General features: G+C 47.5%; 1 protein-coding gene across 1 annotated transcript in view; it reads right to left on the bottom strand.

The window, feature by feature from the left end:
* The window catches only part of lrrfip1a (leucine rich repeat (in FLII) interacting protein 1a), a 46,094-nt gene that overhangs the window by 7,333 nt on the left and 16,797 nt on the right, over window positions 1-21,964 (bottom strand). The window contains exons 3-11 of the mRNA XM_084452018.1: window positions 12,795-12,845; window positions 5,418-5,444; window positions 5,170-5,292; window positions 4,909-4,980; window positions 2,914-3,084; window positions 1,515-1,607; window positions 1,211-1,303; window positions 851-943; window positions 562-706 (exon numbers count right to left, since the gene is read on the bottom strand). Coding sequence (XP_084308144.1) covers window positions 562-706; window positions 851-943; window positions 1,211-1,303; window positions 1,515-1,607; window positions 2,914-3,084; window positions 4,909-4,980; window positions 5,170-5,292; window positions 5,418-5,444; window positions 12,795-12,845 — 868 coding nt within the window. The remainder of the gene's footprint in view (window positions 1-561; window positions 707-850; window positions 944-1,210; window positions 1,304-1,514; window positions 1,608-2,913; window positions 3,085-4,908; window positions 4,981-5,169; window positions 5,293-5,417; window positions 5,445-12,794; window positions 12,846-21,964) is intronic.

Raw genomic sequence — 21,964 nt, 5'->3', positions numbered from 1 at the left:
GTATTGGTTTCAAGACATTCAAAATCTGACAATATGACAAGAACATGTACATGTGAACTGGATAATAAATGATGACAATGAACTGAACCACTAGAGGTCATTAGGTTGAAGCACACAACACAGACAGGAAACTAGACACCACAACGGCCCAAGACCAGGATCCTACCCAGAAATCACCACACATAAAGAAGCAAAATCAACAAGAATGTTTACATTTACTGTTCACTGTGTAATGTGTTTCAAATCATGACTGAGAGATGGGTGGATCAGTTATGGAATGTGGAGAGGCAAAGCAAGCAGCAATGCATTAGTAGCAGTGAGTACAAATCTGCAGACAGACCAGTTTTTGTTGGTTGAAAAGAAAAAGTTAGTCTAAGAAAAGTCTGATAGCTCTTCAACTACACAGCGTGCATGATGGGAAATCGGGATTAGGGTTGATTAAGATTGTGTTAACCGAGATCAGCCCCGCACCATCATTCAAAGGAGTGCGCCCATGCATGACTTCAGCTTGAAGTAAGCAGGAGAGGAACACAGTGACGTTCGTCCAGAGACGGCGCTCACCGAGTACGCTGTTCCCTTCTGTGGGCGTGGCCTGGGAGTCCTGAGCCAGCCGAGAGGTGGGGTCTCCACCAGCAGACCCGTCAGTCCCCGCCTCCGCCGTCTCCCCATTGGTGGTCAGGTCGGGTCCGATCACAATTCCGTGTTTCTGGACAAAACGTAAACAAACACTGTGATGACAGTCTAGATCCTACTTCCATAAAACCGAGTAGTGGTTCCAGTAACATGGGAGCGAAATACTGGTCAAGATGACAGTTCCACACAATTCCTCTACCGGCCTGTGGGCCTGTACCTTTAGAATATCCTTGAGCTGGACCACCTCATCCCTGAGCTCATCTCGCTCGTTTCGGATGGCGTCCGAATATTCTTTCTGCCGCTCTAAGGCCTGAGCGGCGTCCCCCAGTGACAGGGAGGAGGAAGCGGAGGATGAAGGAGGGATCGGGCGAAGGAGAAGGAGCACAGGAAGTGATGAAAGGCATACAAAACACAGGAAGTGATGAAAGGCATACAGAATCAAGCGGGACAGATCGTCACTACGACGCGGGAACAGGAGCTCATATTAAAACCCTACTGTATGTGTCGGATTCATTAGCTCATGCCACACCCATCTATAACCTTGAGAGCCAACATGGTGGGTTTTCGCAGGGCATACCCCGATCTTTTTATCCTTCCACTCCACTGTTTCCTGCAGGTCAGAGATCTCCCTATTAAAGCCGTCCTCCTTCATGCGCAGCTGACGGATCTCCTGGACGTCGGTGAAGCACAGCGGAGAGAGATGGAGGAGAGATAGAGATGGAGGAGAGATGGAGGAGAGATGAGAGATAGAGGAGAGATGGAGGAGAAAGAGCAGGAGAAGGTCGGCATGCATGTCAGCAGACAGTAGAGGTCAGAAATGAGGAAAGTGACGACAGTGGGCGGGCAGGTTGAGTCCGGTCTGAGGTTCTCGGGGTTCTTACGGTTAGGAGTTCCTCGCTTTGTTTCAGCGTCTCCTTGAGATCGTTGAACTGGAACTGTAGCCCTCCGTGGGCGTGTCTCTCCCGCTCGTAGTCCTGAGGGACACAGAGGAAGGATGGAGGACGAACGGATCATTAATACATGAGAAAAATTAAGGACAAAATCCAAGGTGAGAGGAGGTAAAAGAAATAGAGGATTTATTCATCTTCAAAAGACAGACAGAAATATGAAACTATCCTCACGCATGGTGAACACAAAAGCCCCTTAACAAGGTTTAAAAACGGTTGGCTTTCTAGCCCCTTCCCTCGCTTGCTCCTAAATGCCACACCTTAATATACACCTGGCATTCCAGGCTGCGCCCTGCCTGCCACGCCCTACTAGCCTAAACATCAGAGGCCCCTAACAGGTAACAGGTGGTGTCAACATAAGTACTAAAAATAACATTCCAAAACAAAGGGCTCCAACAACACCTTTAAGTGCAGTTGTTTTATAACAAATATCATAGTCTTATTTTTTCTTGAATTATTCTATTTATGAATTGTAGTATCTCCTGCATTATTGTATTGTACTGTATGTTTTAATTAAGGACTCTTGGAAAACTATGTAGTGGAAATTATTCTGATCAAGAATAAAAAGGATTTGCCAAGGTTCGCTCAAAAAGACCCAGTCTGATTTATTAAGAAAACATACGAGCGCAAGGACTTCAGGATAACGCACAAGTCGTTCATCCAACAGAAGTGAAACAGTCTGGTGTTGCGCGGCCTTATATTCAAGCAATACATGGAAGTGACGCTTCCAGAGATTTGATTGGCTAACCCATCTGTACACGTCATAATAAATGGCGGACATCAACAACAGTGGTCAAGAGTTCAGACACGTGATATTAGAAAGCGCGGTACATTTTGAATAGGTTTCAGGTAGGGACTACAACAATGGAAGGTTACTCTAGGCCAGGAACAATAGAAGGTTACTCTAGGCCAGGAACAATGGAAGGTTACTCTAGGCCAGGAACAATGGAAGGTTACTCTAGGCCAGACTGAAAGTCTGAGGTGTGTCCCCCCCTGGAGATGCCTTCCTGTTGTAATGATAAGACCACGGCATAGGTTGAAAGCATTTATCATTACAAAAGGTGGAGGACAGGGGTGTTTGGAATGGAAAAAGGTAGGGGACTGTGAACCAATAGGCTTAAGAACAAAAGGCTGAAATCTGAAAGGGTTGAGGCCAGTTGTCTCAAAAAATTCCATGACAACTAACTGATGGCTAAAAGAGATCCTAATAAAATAAAATCAGATCAATTCTACACTACAGGTACTTTTTTGTACCCTGGCCACTCCTTAGTTCCTCCTGTTCAGTTTAATCTGACCTCCAGCTGAGCCCCTCTCTCTCTGGCCGCTGCCCCACCTTTGCTTTCATGTCGTACTCGCGGCGTGACTCGGCCAGAAGCTCCTCCAGCTCCATGAGCGAGTCCTTCAGCGTGTCCGTCTGGTACATCAGGTTGTTCTTCTCATTGTCCAGCTGGGCGTTGGACACCATGGCCCTGCGGTACTTCTCCTCCACCTCCACCAGCGCGTCCTGCGCAGGATGAACCAGAACACGTGGGTTTAGACCGACCGACCGACCGACCACACACACACACACACACACACACACACACACACACACACCAGGGCGTCCTGCGCAGGATGAACCAGAACACGTGGGTTTAGACCCCACACACACTCACACACTCACGCACGCACTCTCACACGCTCACTCACTCACACACTCACACACTCACACTCACTCACACACTTTCACTCGCTCACTCACTCACACATTCACGCACTCACTCACGCACTCACGCACTCTCACGCACTCACTCACTCACTCACTCCTCCCTCACGCACGCACAACTCCCTCACTCCTCCCTCCCTCCCTCACGCACTCACTCACGCACTCCCTCACGCACTCCCTCACGCACTCCCTCACGCATTCCCTCACGCACTCCCTCACTCCTCACTCACGCACTCCCTCACGCACTCACTCACGCACTCACTCACTCCTCACTCACCACTCACACGTCATTCACGCACTCATTCCTCACTCACGCACGCACGCACCCACTCACGCACGCACGCACGCACGCACTCCTCACTCACGCACGCACGCACACACTCACGCACGCACTCACTCACGCACTCTCACTCACTCACTCATGCACTCCTCACTTACTCCCTCACTCCTCACTCACTCACTCACTCCTCATTCACTCACTCACGCACTCACTCACGCACTCTCACGCACTCACTCACGCACTCACTCACGCACTCACTCACTCCTCACTCACTCCTCACTCACTCCTCACTCACTCCTCACTCACCACTCACTCACCACTCACTCACCACTCACTCACCACTCACTCACCACTCACTCACCACTCACTCACTCCTCACTCACCACTCACTCACTCACTCCTCATTCACGCACTCACTCCTCACTCACGCACTCCTCCCTCACGCACTCACTCACGCACTCTCACGCACTCACGCACTCTCACGCACGCACTCCCTCACTCCCTCACTCACTCACTCACGCACTCTCACTCACGCACTCACTCACGCACTCACTCACTCACTCACTCACTCACTCACTCACTCCTCACGCACTCACAACTCACACACGCACTCACTCACTCACGCACTCACTCCTCACTCACGCACTCACTCCTCACGCACTCACGCACAACTCACACACGCACTCACTCACGCACTCACTCACGCACTCACTCACGCACTCACTCACGCACTCACTCACGCACTCACTCCTCATACACGCACTCACACAAATAAGATGGATTTGATCCATAAGATGGAATAAAACCACATCTATTATATTCAGAGCCCTTGAACATGCATGTAAGCAGTAAGGAGGGGTTATGCAGTATTGAGGATGATGAGCAGTCCTTATATTTAAGTACGAATAGAGAAAATGAGTGAGAGGGAATGATTAATGATAATGTTGTAGTGAAACGTATCCATCTCTAGGTCATCCATGCCAGCAAGCAATATCAGATTTCAAATACATGGAAAGATCAGCATGCTTTGGTTTAGTACAGCCACAAAGCCACAAGATATTGTTAGGGAAGGAAGTTGTCTGTTAAGAGATAGTAGAAAGGGTTCATTGCAAATAGGACGACTTCCGTCTGTAACTCTATTTATCGACAGAAGTCCAAAACTTCTATTGGTCCCCATCACTACGACACAACCCAAGTGTCTAAACAGCATCCATCCACTGCTACACAGTTAAGGGCACAAAAGCCACTGGTTAAGGTGGGAGCATCAGCTCGGGGTCGCGTAGTTTCGGGTCAGCGGGACTGTCGGGGTTGCGTAGTTTCGGGGTCAGCTGGACTGTGTGTACCTTGACTTCTTTGAGGTTCTGCATGTACTTGGATTCGACATCTTGGATCTGATCCTTCAGCTCATGAATCTCCTGGGGTAGAGAATGCGTGAAGGGTGAGGCGACAGACGCGTAGGCAGGCAGTGTCCACAGGTGACGTCACAAGCACAATGATGGAAAGAGAAGGCATTGCAAAGCAGTGGGGGTATAGTAATGGTACGGTTGTCCCATCGAACTGAAGTGGAGTCAGAAGGAAGAGAACTTCAGGCTCGTTGACTTTACCTTGATCTCTCGTGAGGCCTCAGCGTCAGCGGTTATAGCTGTATCGCCACTTCCTCTCCGGGAGGAAGTCCCGCCTAGTGAGGCAATGGTTGCCGTCGATAGGGTGGAAGCTGCTCGAGATCCCTGTAGAGAAAGAGCTGATTGGTTACCAGAAAGAGGCCCTCTCAGCAACACCACTAAACATCTCAGAACATATTGCGACTGCTACTTTGTTTTCCAGGGTAATGAAACCAGAAAATGCCACTGACCTTCTCCAGGTAATCTCTGTCCTCCACCTGTGGAAAGGAGACAGAGTTAGAACAGGAACGACATCTTGAGCAGGATGAGGAGAAGGACCGTGGGACCACAGAGATACAGAACAACAAACCCTGTCATGCCATTTCCTCACCACGTCTTTGCTACTATGATTCCATCCAATCACAACCATCCCCCAAACCGTTGAGGTGGGTTGCCAAGCTTTTCAACCAATCAAGAATCCACAGAAGTCAACATGCTCTTGCAACACACACCCCTTGTTGGGCGTGATTACATAGACATTTACAGAGTATTTCATCAATTAGTATTAAAATCAGTTTCATATAACCATGTTCTCAAGGGTTTATGGTGCATTGTTTCCCATATCATTGGTAGTAGGGCTGCACAATTAATCGTGAATTAATCAAAATCGCGATTATGACCTCCGCGATTAATTAATCGCAAAAGGCCGCAATTAATGTGATTTAATAATTGTGCTTTGAATTGAGTGTGCTAGGACTACACGGTCGAATCGCAGGTGCTTATGCTGTCTGACCAATCACATGCGTTCCCGCTGAGTGCGCTGTGCGCAGCAATTTCACTGAGAAGACAGATAGCAGTAGGTCAAGACAAGTGTCACAAGAGTAAGAGTAGTGAAGAGCCGTGAGTAGTGAAAAAATGAGCGAAAACGAGGTAAGTGAGTTAGTAACTAGAAAGGGATCAACGTCCGTGATTTGGGAGCATTTTGGTTATTATATATTAATATTATATATTAAATATGAATCGCAATTATTAATCGCAATTACCATTTTGAAGCAAATAATCGCAATTATTATTTTTTGTCATATTGTGCAGCCCTAATTGGTAGCTCATGTCTCAGTCCAGACCTCTCACACCACTTGCAGAAGAATACAAAACGTTAGTTGGCGTCTACCAACAGCAAGTAATAGGAGTTATTCTCTAAAATACACACAGATTAAGAATTCTGCTTCCCTTCTCCCTGAAGTACACTCATTCCCTAACATTCCCGGGCATACACACACATACGCACTGTACATACACAAACATACGCACTGTACATACACAAACACACAGTACACATTAAGGGAGAAGAGTGGGAGGGAACTGGAATTCGACTGCGGGTTGAGACCACACCCCCATGCCCTCCATGCCACCACTCACATCGGAGAGATTGGGGATGGTTACGTGATCCAGGTCTCTGGTACGCAGGAAGCTGGGCACCGAGCTGCAGTCATCCTATAAAAGGGCCACCAGAGGGCGCCATGTAATAAGGCATATTCAGGGATTCATCAGCGGTAGTACGAGGGCTCTCAAAACTGCTCATGGTTTGAACCCTCAACTCTGAAATTATACACTCATGCGAATGAAGGTAACTTTCTGTGAACCAAAGAAAACAAGCAATATGGAGCTACTCAGACTAAGGATGACCTATTCCAAATACCTGTAATACTGTAGGCCATTCAGCTCAATATATACTGAAATATATTAACTGTTCCATTCCATTTCACATAATAAAACCAATATAAATGGTTTGATTCCAAATTAAAGGCGTCACCTTTTACCTGACTACCATCCATTACAGCCAGTAATCCAACTCTACAACAGGTCACTTAGCTACAGTGTTATGCTGTGTTCACACCGGGCGTGGCGAGAAAATTTGCTTCGCCCAATTCGCGCCGCCCAGTTTGCCCAATCTCGCCGCGGAATCAATGGGTCGCCGCGCCAATCCGCCGCAGAAAGTTCAAAAAATTGAACTTTTGCAAATGTCGCCGCGTGGCGAATCCTGGCTGCCGCGCCGCCGAGTTCGGCGATTCGCGCCGCCCGCCTCCCCGCCCGCGCGAATTGTATTGTGAGGGCCCGCGGTCGGAGTGCGTGTGACCCAGGAGGAGAGCTCACCACCGGGCTGGCGCGGGCCGAGCTGGCCCTGGAGGACGCCCTGGAGCTGGACCCTCGATAGCTACTGTAGTCTGTGGGCTGAGGAGGACACACAGTCACACATGCGGAAGATCACATACGCGCATTGTCACATGCACCGTCACAAAAGGTCACGCAATCACACTGTTGGCCTCAGGGAGAAAAGTTGTATTCCGTAGCCTTCCATCATAACAGACTCCTTCAGAGTGATAAACAGTCAAACCATACAGCAGTCAGGAGGGCTATTCAGTCCAGAGCACACACTGTACTGGATAATACTGCAACTGAGCCCACAAGCTTTGTATCATAACCAACTGATAGCCAAGAGCTACAGAACCACAGCACCATGAGTTCACATGCAGATCCTGATCCAAGCCGAGCTAAATCTGAAACAAACCAAGATCTAAAAACACACCACGTCATGCACAAACTAAAAGGCTTTAAAACCCCAGAGAGAGCAGGGACATTCCCATTCTACACACACGCACGCACACACACGTATTCAAGTTCATTTCCATTACAGTCTCAGACCACAGACAGACTTATCTTAGTCGAGCACATCTGTCAGTTAAAGAGAGGTTAGCACGTCTGTCAGTTAACAAAACAGACATTAGCTCTTCGGTCAGTTAACAAAACAGACATTAGCTGTTCTGTTAGCTTTAAAACAGAGGTTAGGGACAAAGTCAATCAGTGAGACCCACACGAGAATGTTGAGTGTTATAGAAGCAGGGGACGATTCCTTAGAAGCTCTTCATGCTTTAATGAGTGCACTCGTGTGTACACACACACACACACACACACACACACACGCGCGCTACCCCAAGGCCTGGGGAGTCTTACGCGAGAGCTGGCAGAGGTGACCCTTCGGGATGCGCTGTACAGACTGTCCTCGAACAGAGAGCCCTAAAGATGGATGCCACACACACACAGACACACAATCACACACACACACGTGTGTACATGTACACACACACACACACACATACACACAGAAACTGAATTGAACAAAATGATAACATAATTGACTTGGGAGACAGGGCCACTCTCTGAACCACTGCTCACAGAAACATGCTACAACAACCAGCCCTCAAATGAAGGAAACCTGCAACCCTTTCCTCTGTGCCCCAATACAGACTCACACCACAACAACGTGTACGACAATTTGTGATAATCCAGACCCACACCACAACTAAGTCTATGAAAATGTGTAACGATCTGTCAAACGTGATTTGAAACATGACAAGTGCTTGTTTTCAGGTTGTCGTGGTGAACACAAAGTGACCCTCGGGTGACTCAACAGATTACTGGTCTTAAAAACACTGCAGGGCGTGTGACACACATATGATGGTGGGTGCAGATGGGACTGGGGAGGGGTCAAAGGTCAGATTGAGGAAGGGAACCAACCCCATGTGTCCGTTGGTAGGAGATCTGGCTGAGTAGCCCGGCATACTACAAGTGATGATCCAGGGGAAGAAGAGTTCAAATGTGTGTCGTGTTTAAGACATGTCCGAAACGTGATGTACAATAACAATAGCCTGAATACTGTAGAATCATGCTATCAGTGTGTGTGTGTGTGTGTGTGTGTGTGTGTGTGTGCACAGACCTGATAGCCATTGTAAGAAGAGCCCTGCTGTCTAGAGGAAGACAGACCATTAATGCCATAGATATCAGAGGAAGCATAGGACGCCTGCAATAAGAGAGGGAGGGGGGGGGGGGGGGGGGGGGGAGAGAGAGAGACAGAGAGAAAGGGAGAGAGAGGGGGAGAGAGAAAGAGAGAGGGAGAGAGAGAGAGAGAGAGAGAGAGAGAGAGAGAGAGAGAGAGAGAGAGACTTATTGAAACCGTAACAGAGCAAGAGAGACAGACAGATGGGTGATAAAAATTGACCAGGAACGATTCTACAGTAGATGGAATGGTAGAATGGAATTTTAAGGCTCAATCTACACAAAACTACATTCACTGTAGTTTTTGGAGTTCAATGGTTAACAGTGATGTTATGTTCAAAAAGAAAAGTCATGCTCCTATCTGACAGTATATAGCTCCCGTATTATACTGTGCTTTCACGTAAGGTCAATTCTTTGGAACTCAATATCAAGATACTCGGTCGGTCGGTCAGTCCCACCCACCGGCTGGACGTCTAGTCGGGAGGGGCGAGACAGCCTGCTCTCGTCGCTCAGTTTGGAGCTCTGAGAGGGAGAAGGAGGAGAGGGAGAGTGAGGAGGAGGAGGAGGAGGAGAAGGAGGACGGGGGTGTTGGAGGAAAGAGACCAATACAGCCTAGAGACAAACACTCTCTGATGGCAACATTACAAATACGTCATGCTAACAGAGAGCACTTGTCCCTCAACTCATCTTTAGCACTGCAGCAGAACTATCAAGTTCATTCATTCAGTACACAGAGGTGACAGAACGATCACTAAAACAATACGAGAGAGAGAGGGGGGCAGGACAGAGAGAGAGAGAGAGAGAGAGAGAGAGAGGGGCAGGACAGAGAGAGAGAGAGAGAGAGGGTGAGAGAGGAGAGAGGTAGAGAGGGTGAGAGAGAGAGAGAGAGAGAGGTAGAGAGAGAGAGGGGAGAGATGTAGCGAGAGAGAGGGGAGAGAAAGAGAGGAGAGAGGTAGATAAAGGGGAGAGAAAGAGAGAGAGAGGAGAGAGAGGGAGAGGAGAGAGAGAGAGAGAGAAAGAGAGAGAGGTGTAGAGAGAGAGGGGAGAGAGGTAGATAAAGGGGAGAGAAAGAGAGAGGAGAGAGAGAGAGGAGAGAGGGAGAGGAGAGAGAGAGAGAGAGGAGGGGGGGGGGGGGGTGGTACCCACCGTCAGGTCTAGTCTAGAGGATCGGGACACCCTGCTCTCATCACGAGACATCTTACTCTCGTCACTGAGTCTGGAGCTCTGGGATCAGGACAGGAACAGTTACAGGACAATAACAATACCGCTCCTACCATACCGCTCCTACCATACCGCTCCTACCATACCACTCCTACAATACCCCTCCTACAATACCCCTCCTACAATACCCCTCCTACAATACCCCTCCTACAATACCGCTCCTACAATACCGCTCCTACAATACCCCTCCTACAATACCGCTCCTACAATACCCCTCCTACAATACCCCTCCTACAATACCCCTCCTACAATACCCCTCCTACAATACCCCTCCTACAATACCCCTCCTACAATACCGCTCCTACAATGGTGCCCTGATGCCCATGGAACCCATAACTATCACAAGTGGAACGGCAAGTAAAATCGGAACCTTTCCATCCCTGCTAAATCATTCACAGAAATGTAGGTGTAGCAGCCATAGTGTGTTCCTCCTGTTCTCACCTGTGTTCCTCCCAGAATGCCCTCCCCCACCCCCCCCTTCCTACTCATGTACCTCTAGTGATTGCATGAGTGAGCGCACCTGTGTCCCCTTCCTCATCAGGGCGGAGGATAGAGACCAGTAGCACCAGACAGAGGGGACTATAGCCATGTTTCCATCCACACGTTTTATGTGAATTAAGTTATATTGAATTAAAAATGCCTTATGGAAAAAGCAAAATTTGATTAAAAGTAATGAAAAAAAAGTCTGTACTGTCGATCTCGTCGGATTTTCTCTTGTTCGATAAAAGTTTTTTGTTATAAATGCTTTATCCGATTTAAAGCTCTTAGATGGAAACGCACGTTCACCGGCTTTATTCGCATTCATATTTTTAGCGATCCTCACATAATTCGATTGACAAGTGGATGGAAACATGGCTACTGAGCAGCTAGGCTGTGTGTGTTTACTAGTGTAGCGCGAGTGTGTTTACTAGTGTTGTGTTCAGTCTTATTATTTAAACTGTTAACTTTCACTTGGTGCTTGTTTCTTTTCTCTATATGAAGTCGTTTCCAGTTGGTATGTTGAAGTCCCTTGTAAACCTTTATTGAAGTTGTTACAGTAAGTTCTTGGTTTGTTCATATGCTTCCATTCTCCTTGCTTCTTTGCCCCCTGGTTAATTTTCTACAGTTTGTGACTCCCTCCCTTCGGTCCCTGGATTATGTGTTTAAATTGGGGACGTGACAGTAGGCTAACAGTTCACACAACCACTGCATATCCACACGAGACACACTACTGACCCGACTGGATAGAGCACTGAAATCATCATCACAGCTGTGGCTCTGTATGGGACAAAGGGACGAGACAAGTCATATGAGCCACCACTGGGTTTTTTTCTGCCACGTGTGCGCAAATCAAAACATCAAAAGATCACGCTGGCTTTCATCTTCACGTACGTCACGGTCTTTGTGCTTGTGCTTCTTCTTTTTCTTGGCCTTCTTGAGAGAATATGAGGAGGAGCCCTGGGAGGGGGGGGGAGGAGGAGGAGGAGGAGGATGTGAAGGTGAGGTATTCACCGATCGAAAGGCGGTTGAGCAAAACAACATGCCTGTTAGCTGAGCTCCCGCACCCACATGCCCCTCACCTGAACTCACAAGACGACGGTCAAAACAGAGGACAACACACAGACAAGTTTGTCATTGACCCAATTTCTAAACCAAATCACACATTAACCACAAACGCACACTAGTCAGAACACACCGGCGCGTTAGTCCACAAATCCAACACCACCAATCCTTTTACGGTCACACGACATGGGGCCTCCGTTCATGGACTTGTGCTGATTGAGTTGAACTTGAACAGTTACTTTCCATGATTACACACCGTAGAAAATATTGCCGTCTATTTGAAGAGACAACAGAGCCTTAAAATAGTGCTGAGTCTATGTTTGATTTGGAGCAGATGGTTGGCAGGAAGGCAAGCCAGCTCTATAATAGTCCATCCATCTACCGCATCAGCGTTTCCACAGAGATAAACATAGCGTTGGTCCGAGGCACACACACACCACCTGGCCACACCCAAGATGATTACAGTATGTGATTCTCCCCCAACACAATGCTCTGAGGATATAATCATGTTAGCGCGAGCTGTGATGTAGCCTCTAAGATCATTAGGCCATGCCTATATATCTACTGTATATACTGTAACATGTTTGTTACACGCTGAATAACAGCCTCAAAATAACAGCTCTCAGTCAATCATACCTGGGCAGAACTCAGAAAATACAAGAAAACAGTGTAGTGTAATGCTATCACTATCAGACCCGGTTAGTGACTCTACACATTCACTCAGTGAGTAGACTGACATGCCGTGGGGTTAAATCTGACACAGCAAGTTCATCTAGCCGGTTCATCTTACCCCTCCGCCGTAGGCCCCTATCGGATCAAGGTCAGACTGCACCAAGACAGGAGAGCATGGTCACCCAGCGGTAACACCAAAGACGGTTTGTACTGCCCACCTCAGTGACCGGCTATAGACACATGCTCTGTGTGTAGCATGTCTTAACACACTGTGTGTATCAGTGACCTTCTGTCTCAACCAGCAGGCTGGAGGTTCTAGAAGGTCTTCAACGTTCTAGAAGATTAGGAGTGATACTGACCCTCACGCTGCCCCGGCTGCCCACTGACATCCGCTCATCATCGTCGGAGATCTGCGAGCAGAACATGAGAGAGAGAGAGAGAGAGAGAGAGAGAGGGAGAGAGAGAGAAAGAGAGAGAGAGAAAGAGAGAGAGAAAGAGAGAGAGAGAGAGGGAGAGAAAGAGAGAGAGAAAGAGAGAGAGAGGGAGAGAGAGAGAGAGAGAGAGAGAGAGAGAGAGAGAGAGAAAGAGAGAGGGAGAGAGAGAGAGAAAGAGAGAGGGAGAGAGCGAGAGAGGGCGAGAGAGAAAGAGAGAGAGAGAGAGAGAGGGAGAGAGAGAGAGAGGGCGAGAGAGAAAGAGAGAGCGAGGGAGAGAGAGAGAGAGAGAGAGAGATTAATGGTGGTGCAAATTCAACTGAATTGTCCTGCGACCAAGTACGGTCCAGCTGCAGCTCATGAGAAAGTATAAAACTGGGAGAGAGCTACGATGTACAGCTGGAGAGGAATCGCAAAGTCTGAATATGAACCAAATACGGTCGGTGACTTCACTGTGACCTTTTCCCTCCTATTTACCCCTTTTCTTCAGGAATCACATGCTGAGCGCACAACTCAATGACCTGAGACAGTGGAGTAGGTAACACTGAATACACAACTAATGTGAATCTCATCCTGGTCTTGTCTCAATATCAGTTCTAGGACACCACTATTATATTGGCAACTTATTACACTCAAGAGTCAAGTTTGTAAACAGAGTAAAAAGGAGGAGGATGGGGGTGGGGGGGCGGAGGATGGAGGTGGGAGGAGAGAGATGGAGGGATACACACCGAGGCATGTTTCTGTGAGGGCCGTGAGTACCTCTCACTGTCCTCCTGGAGGAAGGAAAAGGAGATGGACACAGGTGGAGGGGTCAAAGGTCAGGACAGATGGGAGGTGGACAGAACTTCTAGACAGGTTAGCGTGGACAGTGGTAGACACAGAGTAGACATGTCAGAGAAGACGTCCAGCGAACAAGACCAGGCACACACATTGACACACTGTCCAGCTCAACACACATGGACACACTGTCCAGCTCAACACACATGGACACACTGTCCAGCTCAACACACATGGACACACTGTCCAGCTCAACACACATGGACACACTATCCAGCTCAACACACATGGACACACTGTCCAGCTCAACACACATGGACACACTGTCCAGCTCGACACACTGTCCAGCTCAACACACTTGGATAGATCATAAGAAGAGGACAGACACTGCAAACTGATATGACCTTTAACCTTTACAAAAACTTCAACAACCCTTAAAGGTCAGGTGCTCTGCATCAATTTCCCATGTAGGCATGCATGCGGTTAAACCAAATCAAACCGGTCACTATGACGACTGTTAAGCAATGTTGTCAACAAACCAGTGAAGCAGTAAACATGATTACACACACAATTAGTCCACACACACACACACAACTAGCCCTCACACACACACACACAAACTAGCCCTCTCACACACACACACACAACTAGCCCTTACACACACAACTAGCCCTTACACACACACAACTAGCCCTTACACACACACACAACTAGCCCTTACACACACACAACTAGCCCTTACACACACACACAACTAGCCCTTACACACACAACTAGCCCGTACACACACAACTAGCCCGTACACACACAACTAGCCCGTACACACACAACTAGCCCTTACACACACAACTAGCCCTTACACACACAACTAGCCCTTACACACACACACTAGGCCTTACACACACACACACACAACTAGCCCTTACACACACACAACTAGCCCTTACACACACACAACTAGCCGTTACACACACACACACACACACACAACTAGCCCTTACACACACAACTAGCCCTTACACACAACTAGCCCTTACACACACAACTAGCCCTGCAGCTTGCTAGCTCTTACTACGGCTCCCAGCATCATATTCAATAAAAAGCCTCATCTGGCTTTATGTGAGTATCTACTGTTAAAAAAGTGTTTTGGACAGAATAGCATTCGAATAAAGACCAGAAACAAAAAATACAGCAGGTTTATGAAGAAAGCCCAGTCTACAAATCGAAACCTAACAAATAGAAATATGTTTGAGTTATAGTTTTCCACACCCTCTCTACCACAAACAGAGTCATCCGTCTTCAGCAGCCTACTGGAGTATTAGTGCGGACTAATGTGTTAGGTCTGTGTCACGCGACTGTCAGGACGGCATGCAGCTCAACGACGCTCAACACTGTGAGAGGTGCATTATTGTTTGTTGTTGTTATTGTTTGGCCACTGCCAAGCGACTGTACCATCCACTGCTCGATATCGCCCCATTTGCTGCCCACTCTGCTGTCCGGCTTGTTGTCCGGCTTGTTGTCCGGCTTGTTGTCCAGGCCGTAATATTTCTGGAGGGAGGAGATGAATGAGGGATGAAAGCAGACGACAGGAGAAGTGAAGGAAGGGAACGACAGCTCGAGAAACCAAAACGAAGCACAGTTGCTTTGTGACAAGTACATCATGTAGTACTGTACTGTATGTGCTGAGCAATGTACAGTATGGTATACAGAATCTTTTTGTCATGCATTACAGTTAAATATCCTGTTTGTGCGGTATGCACATATAATAATGCAAATGTGTGATAATATATGTGATCAATATATTTAGATGAGAAATGGAAATGGTGAATTAAGATAAAAGAAAAAGGGAGCTGGATTGATGGAGAACTGAGACGCTGTACTGTACCTTCTGAACCTGAAAGATCTACACGCCGGAACCAGAGACAGCGGGGGAGAGGCAAGGAGCGAGGAGGAACCAGAGACAGCGGGGGAGAGGCCAGGAGCGAGGAGTAGGAACCAGAGACAGCGGGGGAGAGGCCAGGAGCGAGGAGGAGGAACCAGAGACAGCGGGGGAGAGGCCAGGAGCGAGGAGGAGGAACCAGGGTTCATGGGAGGGAAAGACGGAAGAGCAAAGGAAAAAGGGGAGACACAATGAATAATTGAGAAAGGCTGAATGAATCATAAACACAAGCATGGGGATAGATGCGCAGAGAGAGAGAGAGAGAGAGAGAGAGAGAGAGAGAGAGAGAATAAATGATAGAGTGATAACAGAAGACAGAGATAAGGATGGTAAACAGGCTTTGGCAGGATCATACTGACTGAAGCAGGTTGTTGCTAATGAGAGGGTCAGGATTGTGAAGTTTGAAGGTGCTGGCGCCTCAGTGACACAGGCCAGCGGTCTCCTGTGAGGGACCGGTCATAAGCTCACAGAGGGACTGGTCACAAGCTCACAGAGGGACTGGTCACAAGCTCACAGAGGGACCTGTCACAAGCTCACAGAGGGACTGGTCACAAGCTCACAGAGGGACCGGTCACAAGCTCACAGAGGGACCGGTCACAAGCTCACAGAGGGACCGGTCACAAGCTCACAGAGGGACCGGTCACAAGCTCACAGAGAGACCGGTCACAAGCTCACAGAGGGACCGGTCACAAGCTCACAGAGGGACCGGTCACAAGCTCACAGAGGGGTCACAGAGGGACCGGTCACAAGCTCATTGTGAATATATATATGTAGTATATATATTCACAATGAAAACTATAACTCAAACATATTTCTATTTGTTAGGTTTCGATTTGTAGACTGGGCTAAAGTCTTCCTAAAATCATGTTTCCTTGGACAGTATAGGTCAGTTCCAAAACGTATCCAGCAACAGCAATTACAGCAATTCAGATTCACTACACCACAACCAACTGATGGGCAGGATGAGTTAACACTAACAATGAAGACCCTCTACAAATGCAGGTGGTACAACACACACACACACACACACACGATCACTTTGCAGATCATAAAATAACACTCACCAGTTTAATGAGTGATTCTTGACTGTTTGCACCCTTTTAGTTAACTAAAGAAAATTGAGAACTCTATGAACTGCTCCATATGAGCACTTGTTTTTAAGGAAAAGAAAGATTCTATGAAAGGCAGAGCGTACCGTAGGCCCCCTGGTCCGTCCTGCGACCCTCTGCCAGAGCGCTCGCCGTCAACTCACTTTTAAACACAGCGAAGCGCTCCTACTTTACCGTCCTGTCCAGTTGCCAAGTACACTAATCCAGATTTACCCGCGCTCGCTCAGTCTAAGCATTGGGTGTCATGTAATTCTGCCTTCCAGAGATCCACTTTAAGATGACCCTTTTTGTCCACCATGAGTCTCCATTCATCCGCTAGCAGCACGGCTATTGCTGCGACGTTACCACCTCTTGACCTCAATTATAGTCCACTGGTCTCGATTTGCACTTTTGCTGTGTGGCGTTTATGTCCTGGTTGAGATGAATGTTAGTGCACCAACCTTGGCAATGTCCCCTCACAGCCACATTTGTGGTTCTTTGTCATGTTCAGTTCCAAACACCTGTCTGGGTTGGGCTCAACCACGGCATTTCTACTCTGAAGTCGGGCACACCTTCAGGACTGCGTGAACGAGTTCTATCACCTCAAAAACATCCTAATGACGGCAAGGCATAACAAAACAACTAGGGTATTACAAAACAACAGGGCTTCTGGGAGCTGTTCCCCCCCAGTTGATCTACAGCGTGTTTAACCACGGTGCTTTTCTTCACCTCAGAGCACTGTCAACAAAAATGGCCACACTAGAGTATGTGACCATCAGCTTTCCAGCTCCAACTGTGAGTGAGACAGCTGGGAGTCAGTGTTTGAGAAGGTGTTCGTGCTGAAATACACAATTTGTGAGTTAACAGTCAGTCATGGATCCAAATCACCATGGGTGTGAAGACGACGTAAGACCAAGTATCACCTCGCATCCAGATCCTTAGCCTACCAAGTGGCAATCTAAGAATGTTGTTTAGCTGAATCAACTATTCAAAACGGAAACGTTTAAACACTCAATGTTTCAAGAAAATAAATGATAGGCTAGATATCAAAACGGCCTTGTTGATATTGAACCGCATGTCCTGAGGAGCTATATATATATAGATACAGTAGGACCCCACTCATCCGAACTTCAGAGATCCGAACCTCCCGGTCTACCGGACAGGCTTAAAAAACTTTTTTCTCAGTATCCTACTGTGAATAAAAACAGAACTGTATGTAGACCTACATGTTGCCTGTAGGCTGTAGCCTACTGTCACGTTTAATTTCTTTGTTACTTTAATGTCGAGCGCAAAACGCAAACGAGTCTGCTGCGCGAGAGCTGCATTCCTTGGTAGCCAGACAGCGCGTCAGCAACCTGAAGCAGAGGAGCATCGAGTCATTTTTCGTTCCCAGTTAATGGACTTCAGGAACACAGACGTGTTGTGGGCATGTAGATTAGCCTACTAGACCTACTGTATTTGTTAAATAATAGCCTACAGCCTAGGCCACGTTAGCCTACATCGGTTGTTTTAGAGACATTCTTTTAGGCTACAATAGCCTAAGACACGACAACTTGTCTGTCATTTTATTTATTTATTTATTAATTATAATTTGCTCTAATTGTTCTAATGTTGGGTTGTTTTTAGGCTATACCATTTTGTTCTGCGAATACAGTAGCCTATCGATGCAGCGTAGGCCTCATTTGAGAATAAAGTACTGTATTTGATCAAAGCAGGCATTCAAGTGGATTCGGTTATTTTTTTATAGGCTACTGTAGATAGGCTAGGCTATATGAGTTTAGTTGGCTATTTGATTACAACTTTGATGCATTTTCACAAGTAATTAAGGGTATTTATCGGTCCATTATGAGTCTATATGAAACAAGTAGGCTACCACTTATTGAATTTGGTGCATTTTAACATAGCCTAAGTTTCAGTCATCCGGACATTTCAGAGATACGAACGACCTTCGGTCCCGTTGGGTTCGGATAAGTGGAGTCCTACTGTAGCCTATATAGGCTATGAGACGAGACGCTCTTTTCTGCTTCCCTGCTCTCAAACACACCCTACATCAGCGCGCCCAGCCGGACGTGAGTGAGCTCCACTCGGTCCATTCATCAGGCGGGTCACCCCAACGGCTTGGGTACTTTCTCATTTGACCTCCTCCCGTTTGACTCACCGAGCGCAGCGTTCTCACTGGGGGGGCGCCGGCCCGCCCGCTGAAGGCTGCGCGCGGCCCCCTCCTCCCTGCCATCCTGACGCCCTCACGGCGCGTACCTCGGCTGCCCCATACCGCCGTGGCTGTGGTGAACGCACTCGTATCGTATCTCCTCTCTGATTGGCCACGTGCCACTGTTCTAATCGGTCCAATATTGCCGTGCAGACGGGATCGCAGGTGTAGAAAACTCGAGCGTCCGAGCTCAGACAGAGACACCTAGCCGGCAGTGCAGCCGTTGAGAAGGTCGGCGCCGCGCGGGAACTGAGCCGAGCGCTTGGGTTGTGCGGAGGAGACGTTTCTCCAGCGCCAGAGTAAATATCCCGGAGTTATCTGGACGTGTTATCTGGACGAGTTATCTGGCGGGGTGCCGAGCGTCCAGCGCTGTGGTCGAGCCTCAGCGCCGTTAGAGAAGCACAACAAGCTTCTGCTAGTCTTCTGGTTTCAGCATGGAGCCTCGCTAAGCTACTTTGGAACACGCGCGCGCGCACACACACACACACGCACACACACACGCACACACACGCACACACACGCACACACACGCACACACACACTAATACACGTACACTCACCTCCTGACCAGACTCAGATTAACACCGACTGTTAATCTTGTGAGTGTGACTTGTTGTGTCTGTGTAGGCTACATCTACCATAAGGCCAAGAACGTGACTGTGTATGTATGTTTGTACAGTATTCTCCTTGTTCAATGTTGCTCAGTATGTGTGTTGAATGTCAATGAGAGAAGAGCTCATGAGTTAGACACCAGTTTTAACTGCAGGAGCCTTGTTTGCTGTCTGTGGTCAGTGAGGTCGTTTCTTAGGGCAGTAGCCTATTGCACTGAGAGGCAGCGGTGACTCTAAAGCCCTCTGTGAGATTACTCTGAGCTAAGAATAGCCAGCCAAGAAAGGGGGCGGGGCTCCCCAAGACAGAGATCAGAGGAGTTTAAGACACGCGCGCACACACGCACACGCACACACACACACACACACACACACACACACACACACACACACACACACACACACACACACACATAACATCACATACTCTATTACTCTGCATCCATCTGAAAATGTATACCCACTGCTGGTATAAACAGTATATTTATCGTAGATGCTTGGACTCCACAATGAGTGATCGTAATGAGTAATTCAGATTCATTCACGTCATGTACGACTGCATTGTAATGTGGCCGAAATGTCTGACCTTATCAGATCTAGTCCAACATCTCCTCAATCTAGTGGTGTTGATGGACTATAAAAGAGCTGAAGGGAAGTAAAGCTATTAGGCAGCAGATCTCCAGCACTAAGATAAAGACCTGTTCAGGTTTCAGTGTATTTGCACTGTCCTGTCCTGTCCTGTCTTATCTTCACGTTTACACGTATGCACCAGCAGACCAAAACAAACTCCTCGTATGTGTAAACCTACCGGGCAATACATGCGTTTATGATTGTGAATGTACTGTAATGCTCTCCTATTGGGTTACAGGACACGATGACAACATCCTGCCATGGTAAAGCAGTACTTCCTATGGAGAACATTCTTCAAGGACAAGGTTGGTTTATATACAGTAGCAGAACCATGGGTTCTAGAAGGTTCTGATGAGCTTACTGCAATTGAGTTAATTCAGGAGATAAACCTGAATCAAGACTTGAAACATGTCCAGGTCATTCCCCTTAAATGAGTCCATTTTCCAGTAATGAGTAGGATGTTTTGGAATCCGTCCAAAGTCTCCTTGACAGAGTCATTAGTGAGTCGCCGAGTCCCTGAGGGGATCTGCTACTATTGGCTCAGAGCTCTGAAGTGAGTATTTAACTCTCCTGATGGGAAACTAATCAGACAACCTGATAGAAAATAGCAGCTTTCACTGCAACTCAAACACAGGGAGTTCGCTGAGAGAGAGGATTGACCTGCTGGAATTACATTCTACTTTCTTCTAAGCGTGGTTTCAGAATACAATAGACCGTGTTACACATCACTCAAATATGTGTTACACCACAACATTGGATATGTTGATACTTCTGGCCAGGTCTGGATTTGAGGCGTGCATTCGGTAAATCCAACACATGCTTCAACACATGCCTGCAGCAGCCATTAAAGCTATTCAATTACCTCAGAAAAACAAACAAGTCATTACTGAACACTACATAAGCTATCCACAAAGGCAACAAGCTTTGACCTTACTTGTTGCACTTAGAGAAGAATAAGCAAATACATCTTGGATTCGTACCTGACTTGGGCCCTCAACATTCAAGCTGAGATGAGCTTGTGCTGAGGATGGGTGGGGATGGATGAGGATGGACGATTCTAAGAGCACAGGTATAGGTCACGTTCACGCTGGGCTTAATTAAGGCCACCAGCTCCGCCTTGTTTTAGGCAATTAGTGGTACAGCACAGTACATATAGACACATTCAAATCTCATCACATAAACAAAAACAACAATAATAGCAAAAGGATCCTCAATAGCAGGCCGCATGATGTGGATCTGACTTTTAATGTGTCTGTGTGTTCTATGCTGAACCACAAACTGACTCCTGGAGGACATTTGTTTTCTAACTCTAAATACCAACATGGTCTCTGAGAGAGAGAGCTCTGTCCTTCAACACAGCTCAGGAGAAAATGACATGAAATCACCTCCCCGTTGTTCTTGCCGACTGCAGGTGGCCTTATCAACCAGGCACGTGACCCACTGACACCTGTTCTGTACATCATAGTGGATTGTATTGTATTTTGGAGTGCATTCGCACTGTCCTGTCTTATCCTCACAATATGCATGTTTACACGTATGCACCAGCAGACCAAAACAAACTCCTCGTATGTGTAAACCTACCAGGCAATACGTGTTTGTGATTGTGAATGTACTGTTATGCTCTCCTATTGGGTTACAGGACACGATGACAACATCCTGCCATGTTAAAGCAGTACTTCCTCTGGAGAACATTCTTCAAGGACAAGGTTGGTTTATATACAGTAAATGATAAATGGACTGCACTTGTATAGCGCTTTTCCACCTTAGTGGCACTCAAAGCGCTTTACAATGGCCTCTCATTCACCCATTCACACAGACACTCACACACCAATGGCAGTAGCTGCCAT

Source organism: Borostomias antarcticus, assembly GCF_949987555.1.
Source record: "Borostomias antarcticus genome assembly, chromosome: 17".
Taxonomy (NCBI): domain Eukaryota; kingdom Metazoa; phylum Chordata; class Actinopteri; order Stomiiformes; family Stomiidae; genus Borostomias; species Borostomias antarcticus.
Note: the sequence above shows the minus strand (reverse complement) of the source record. Positions and strands in the feature narration are given on the sequence as shown.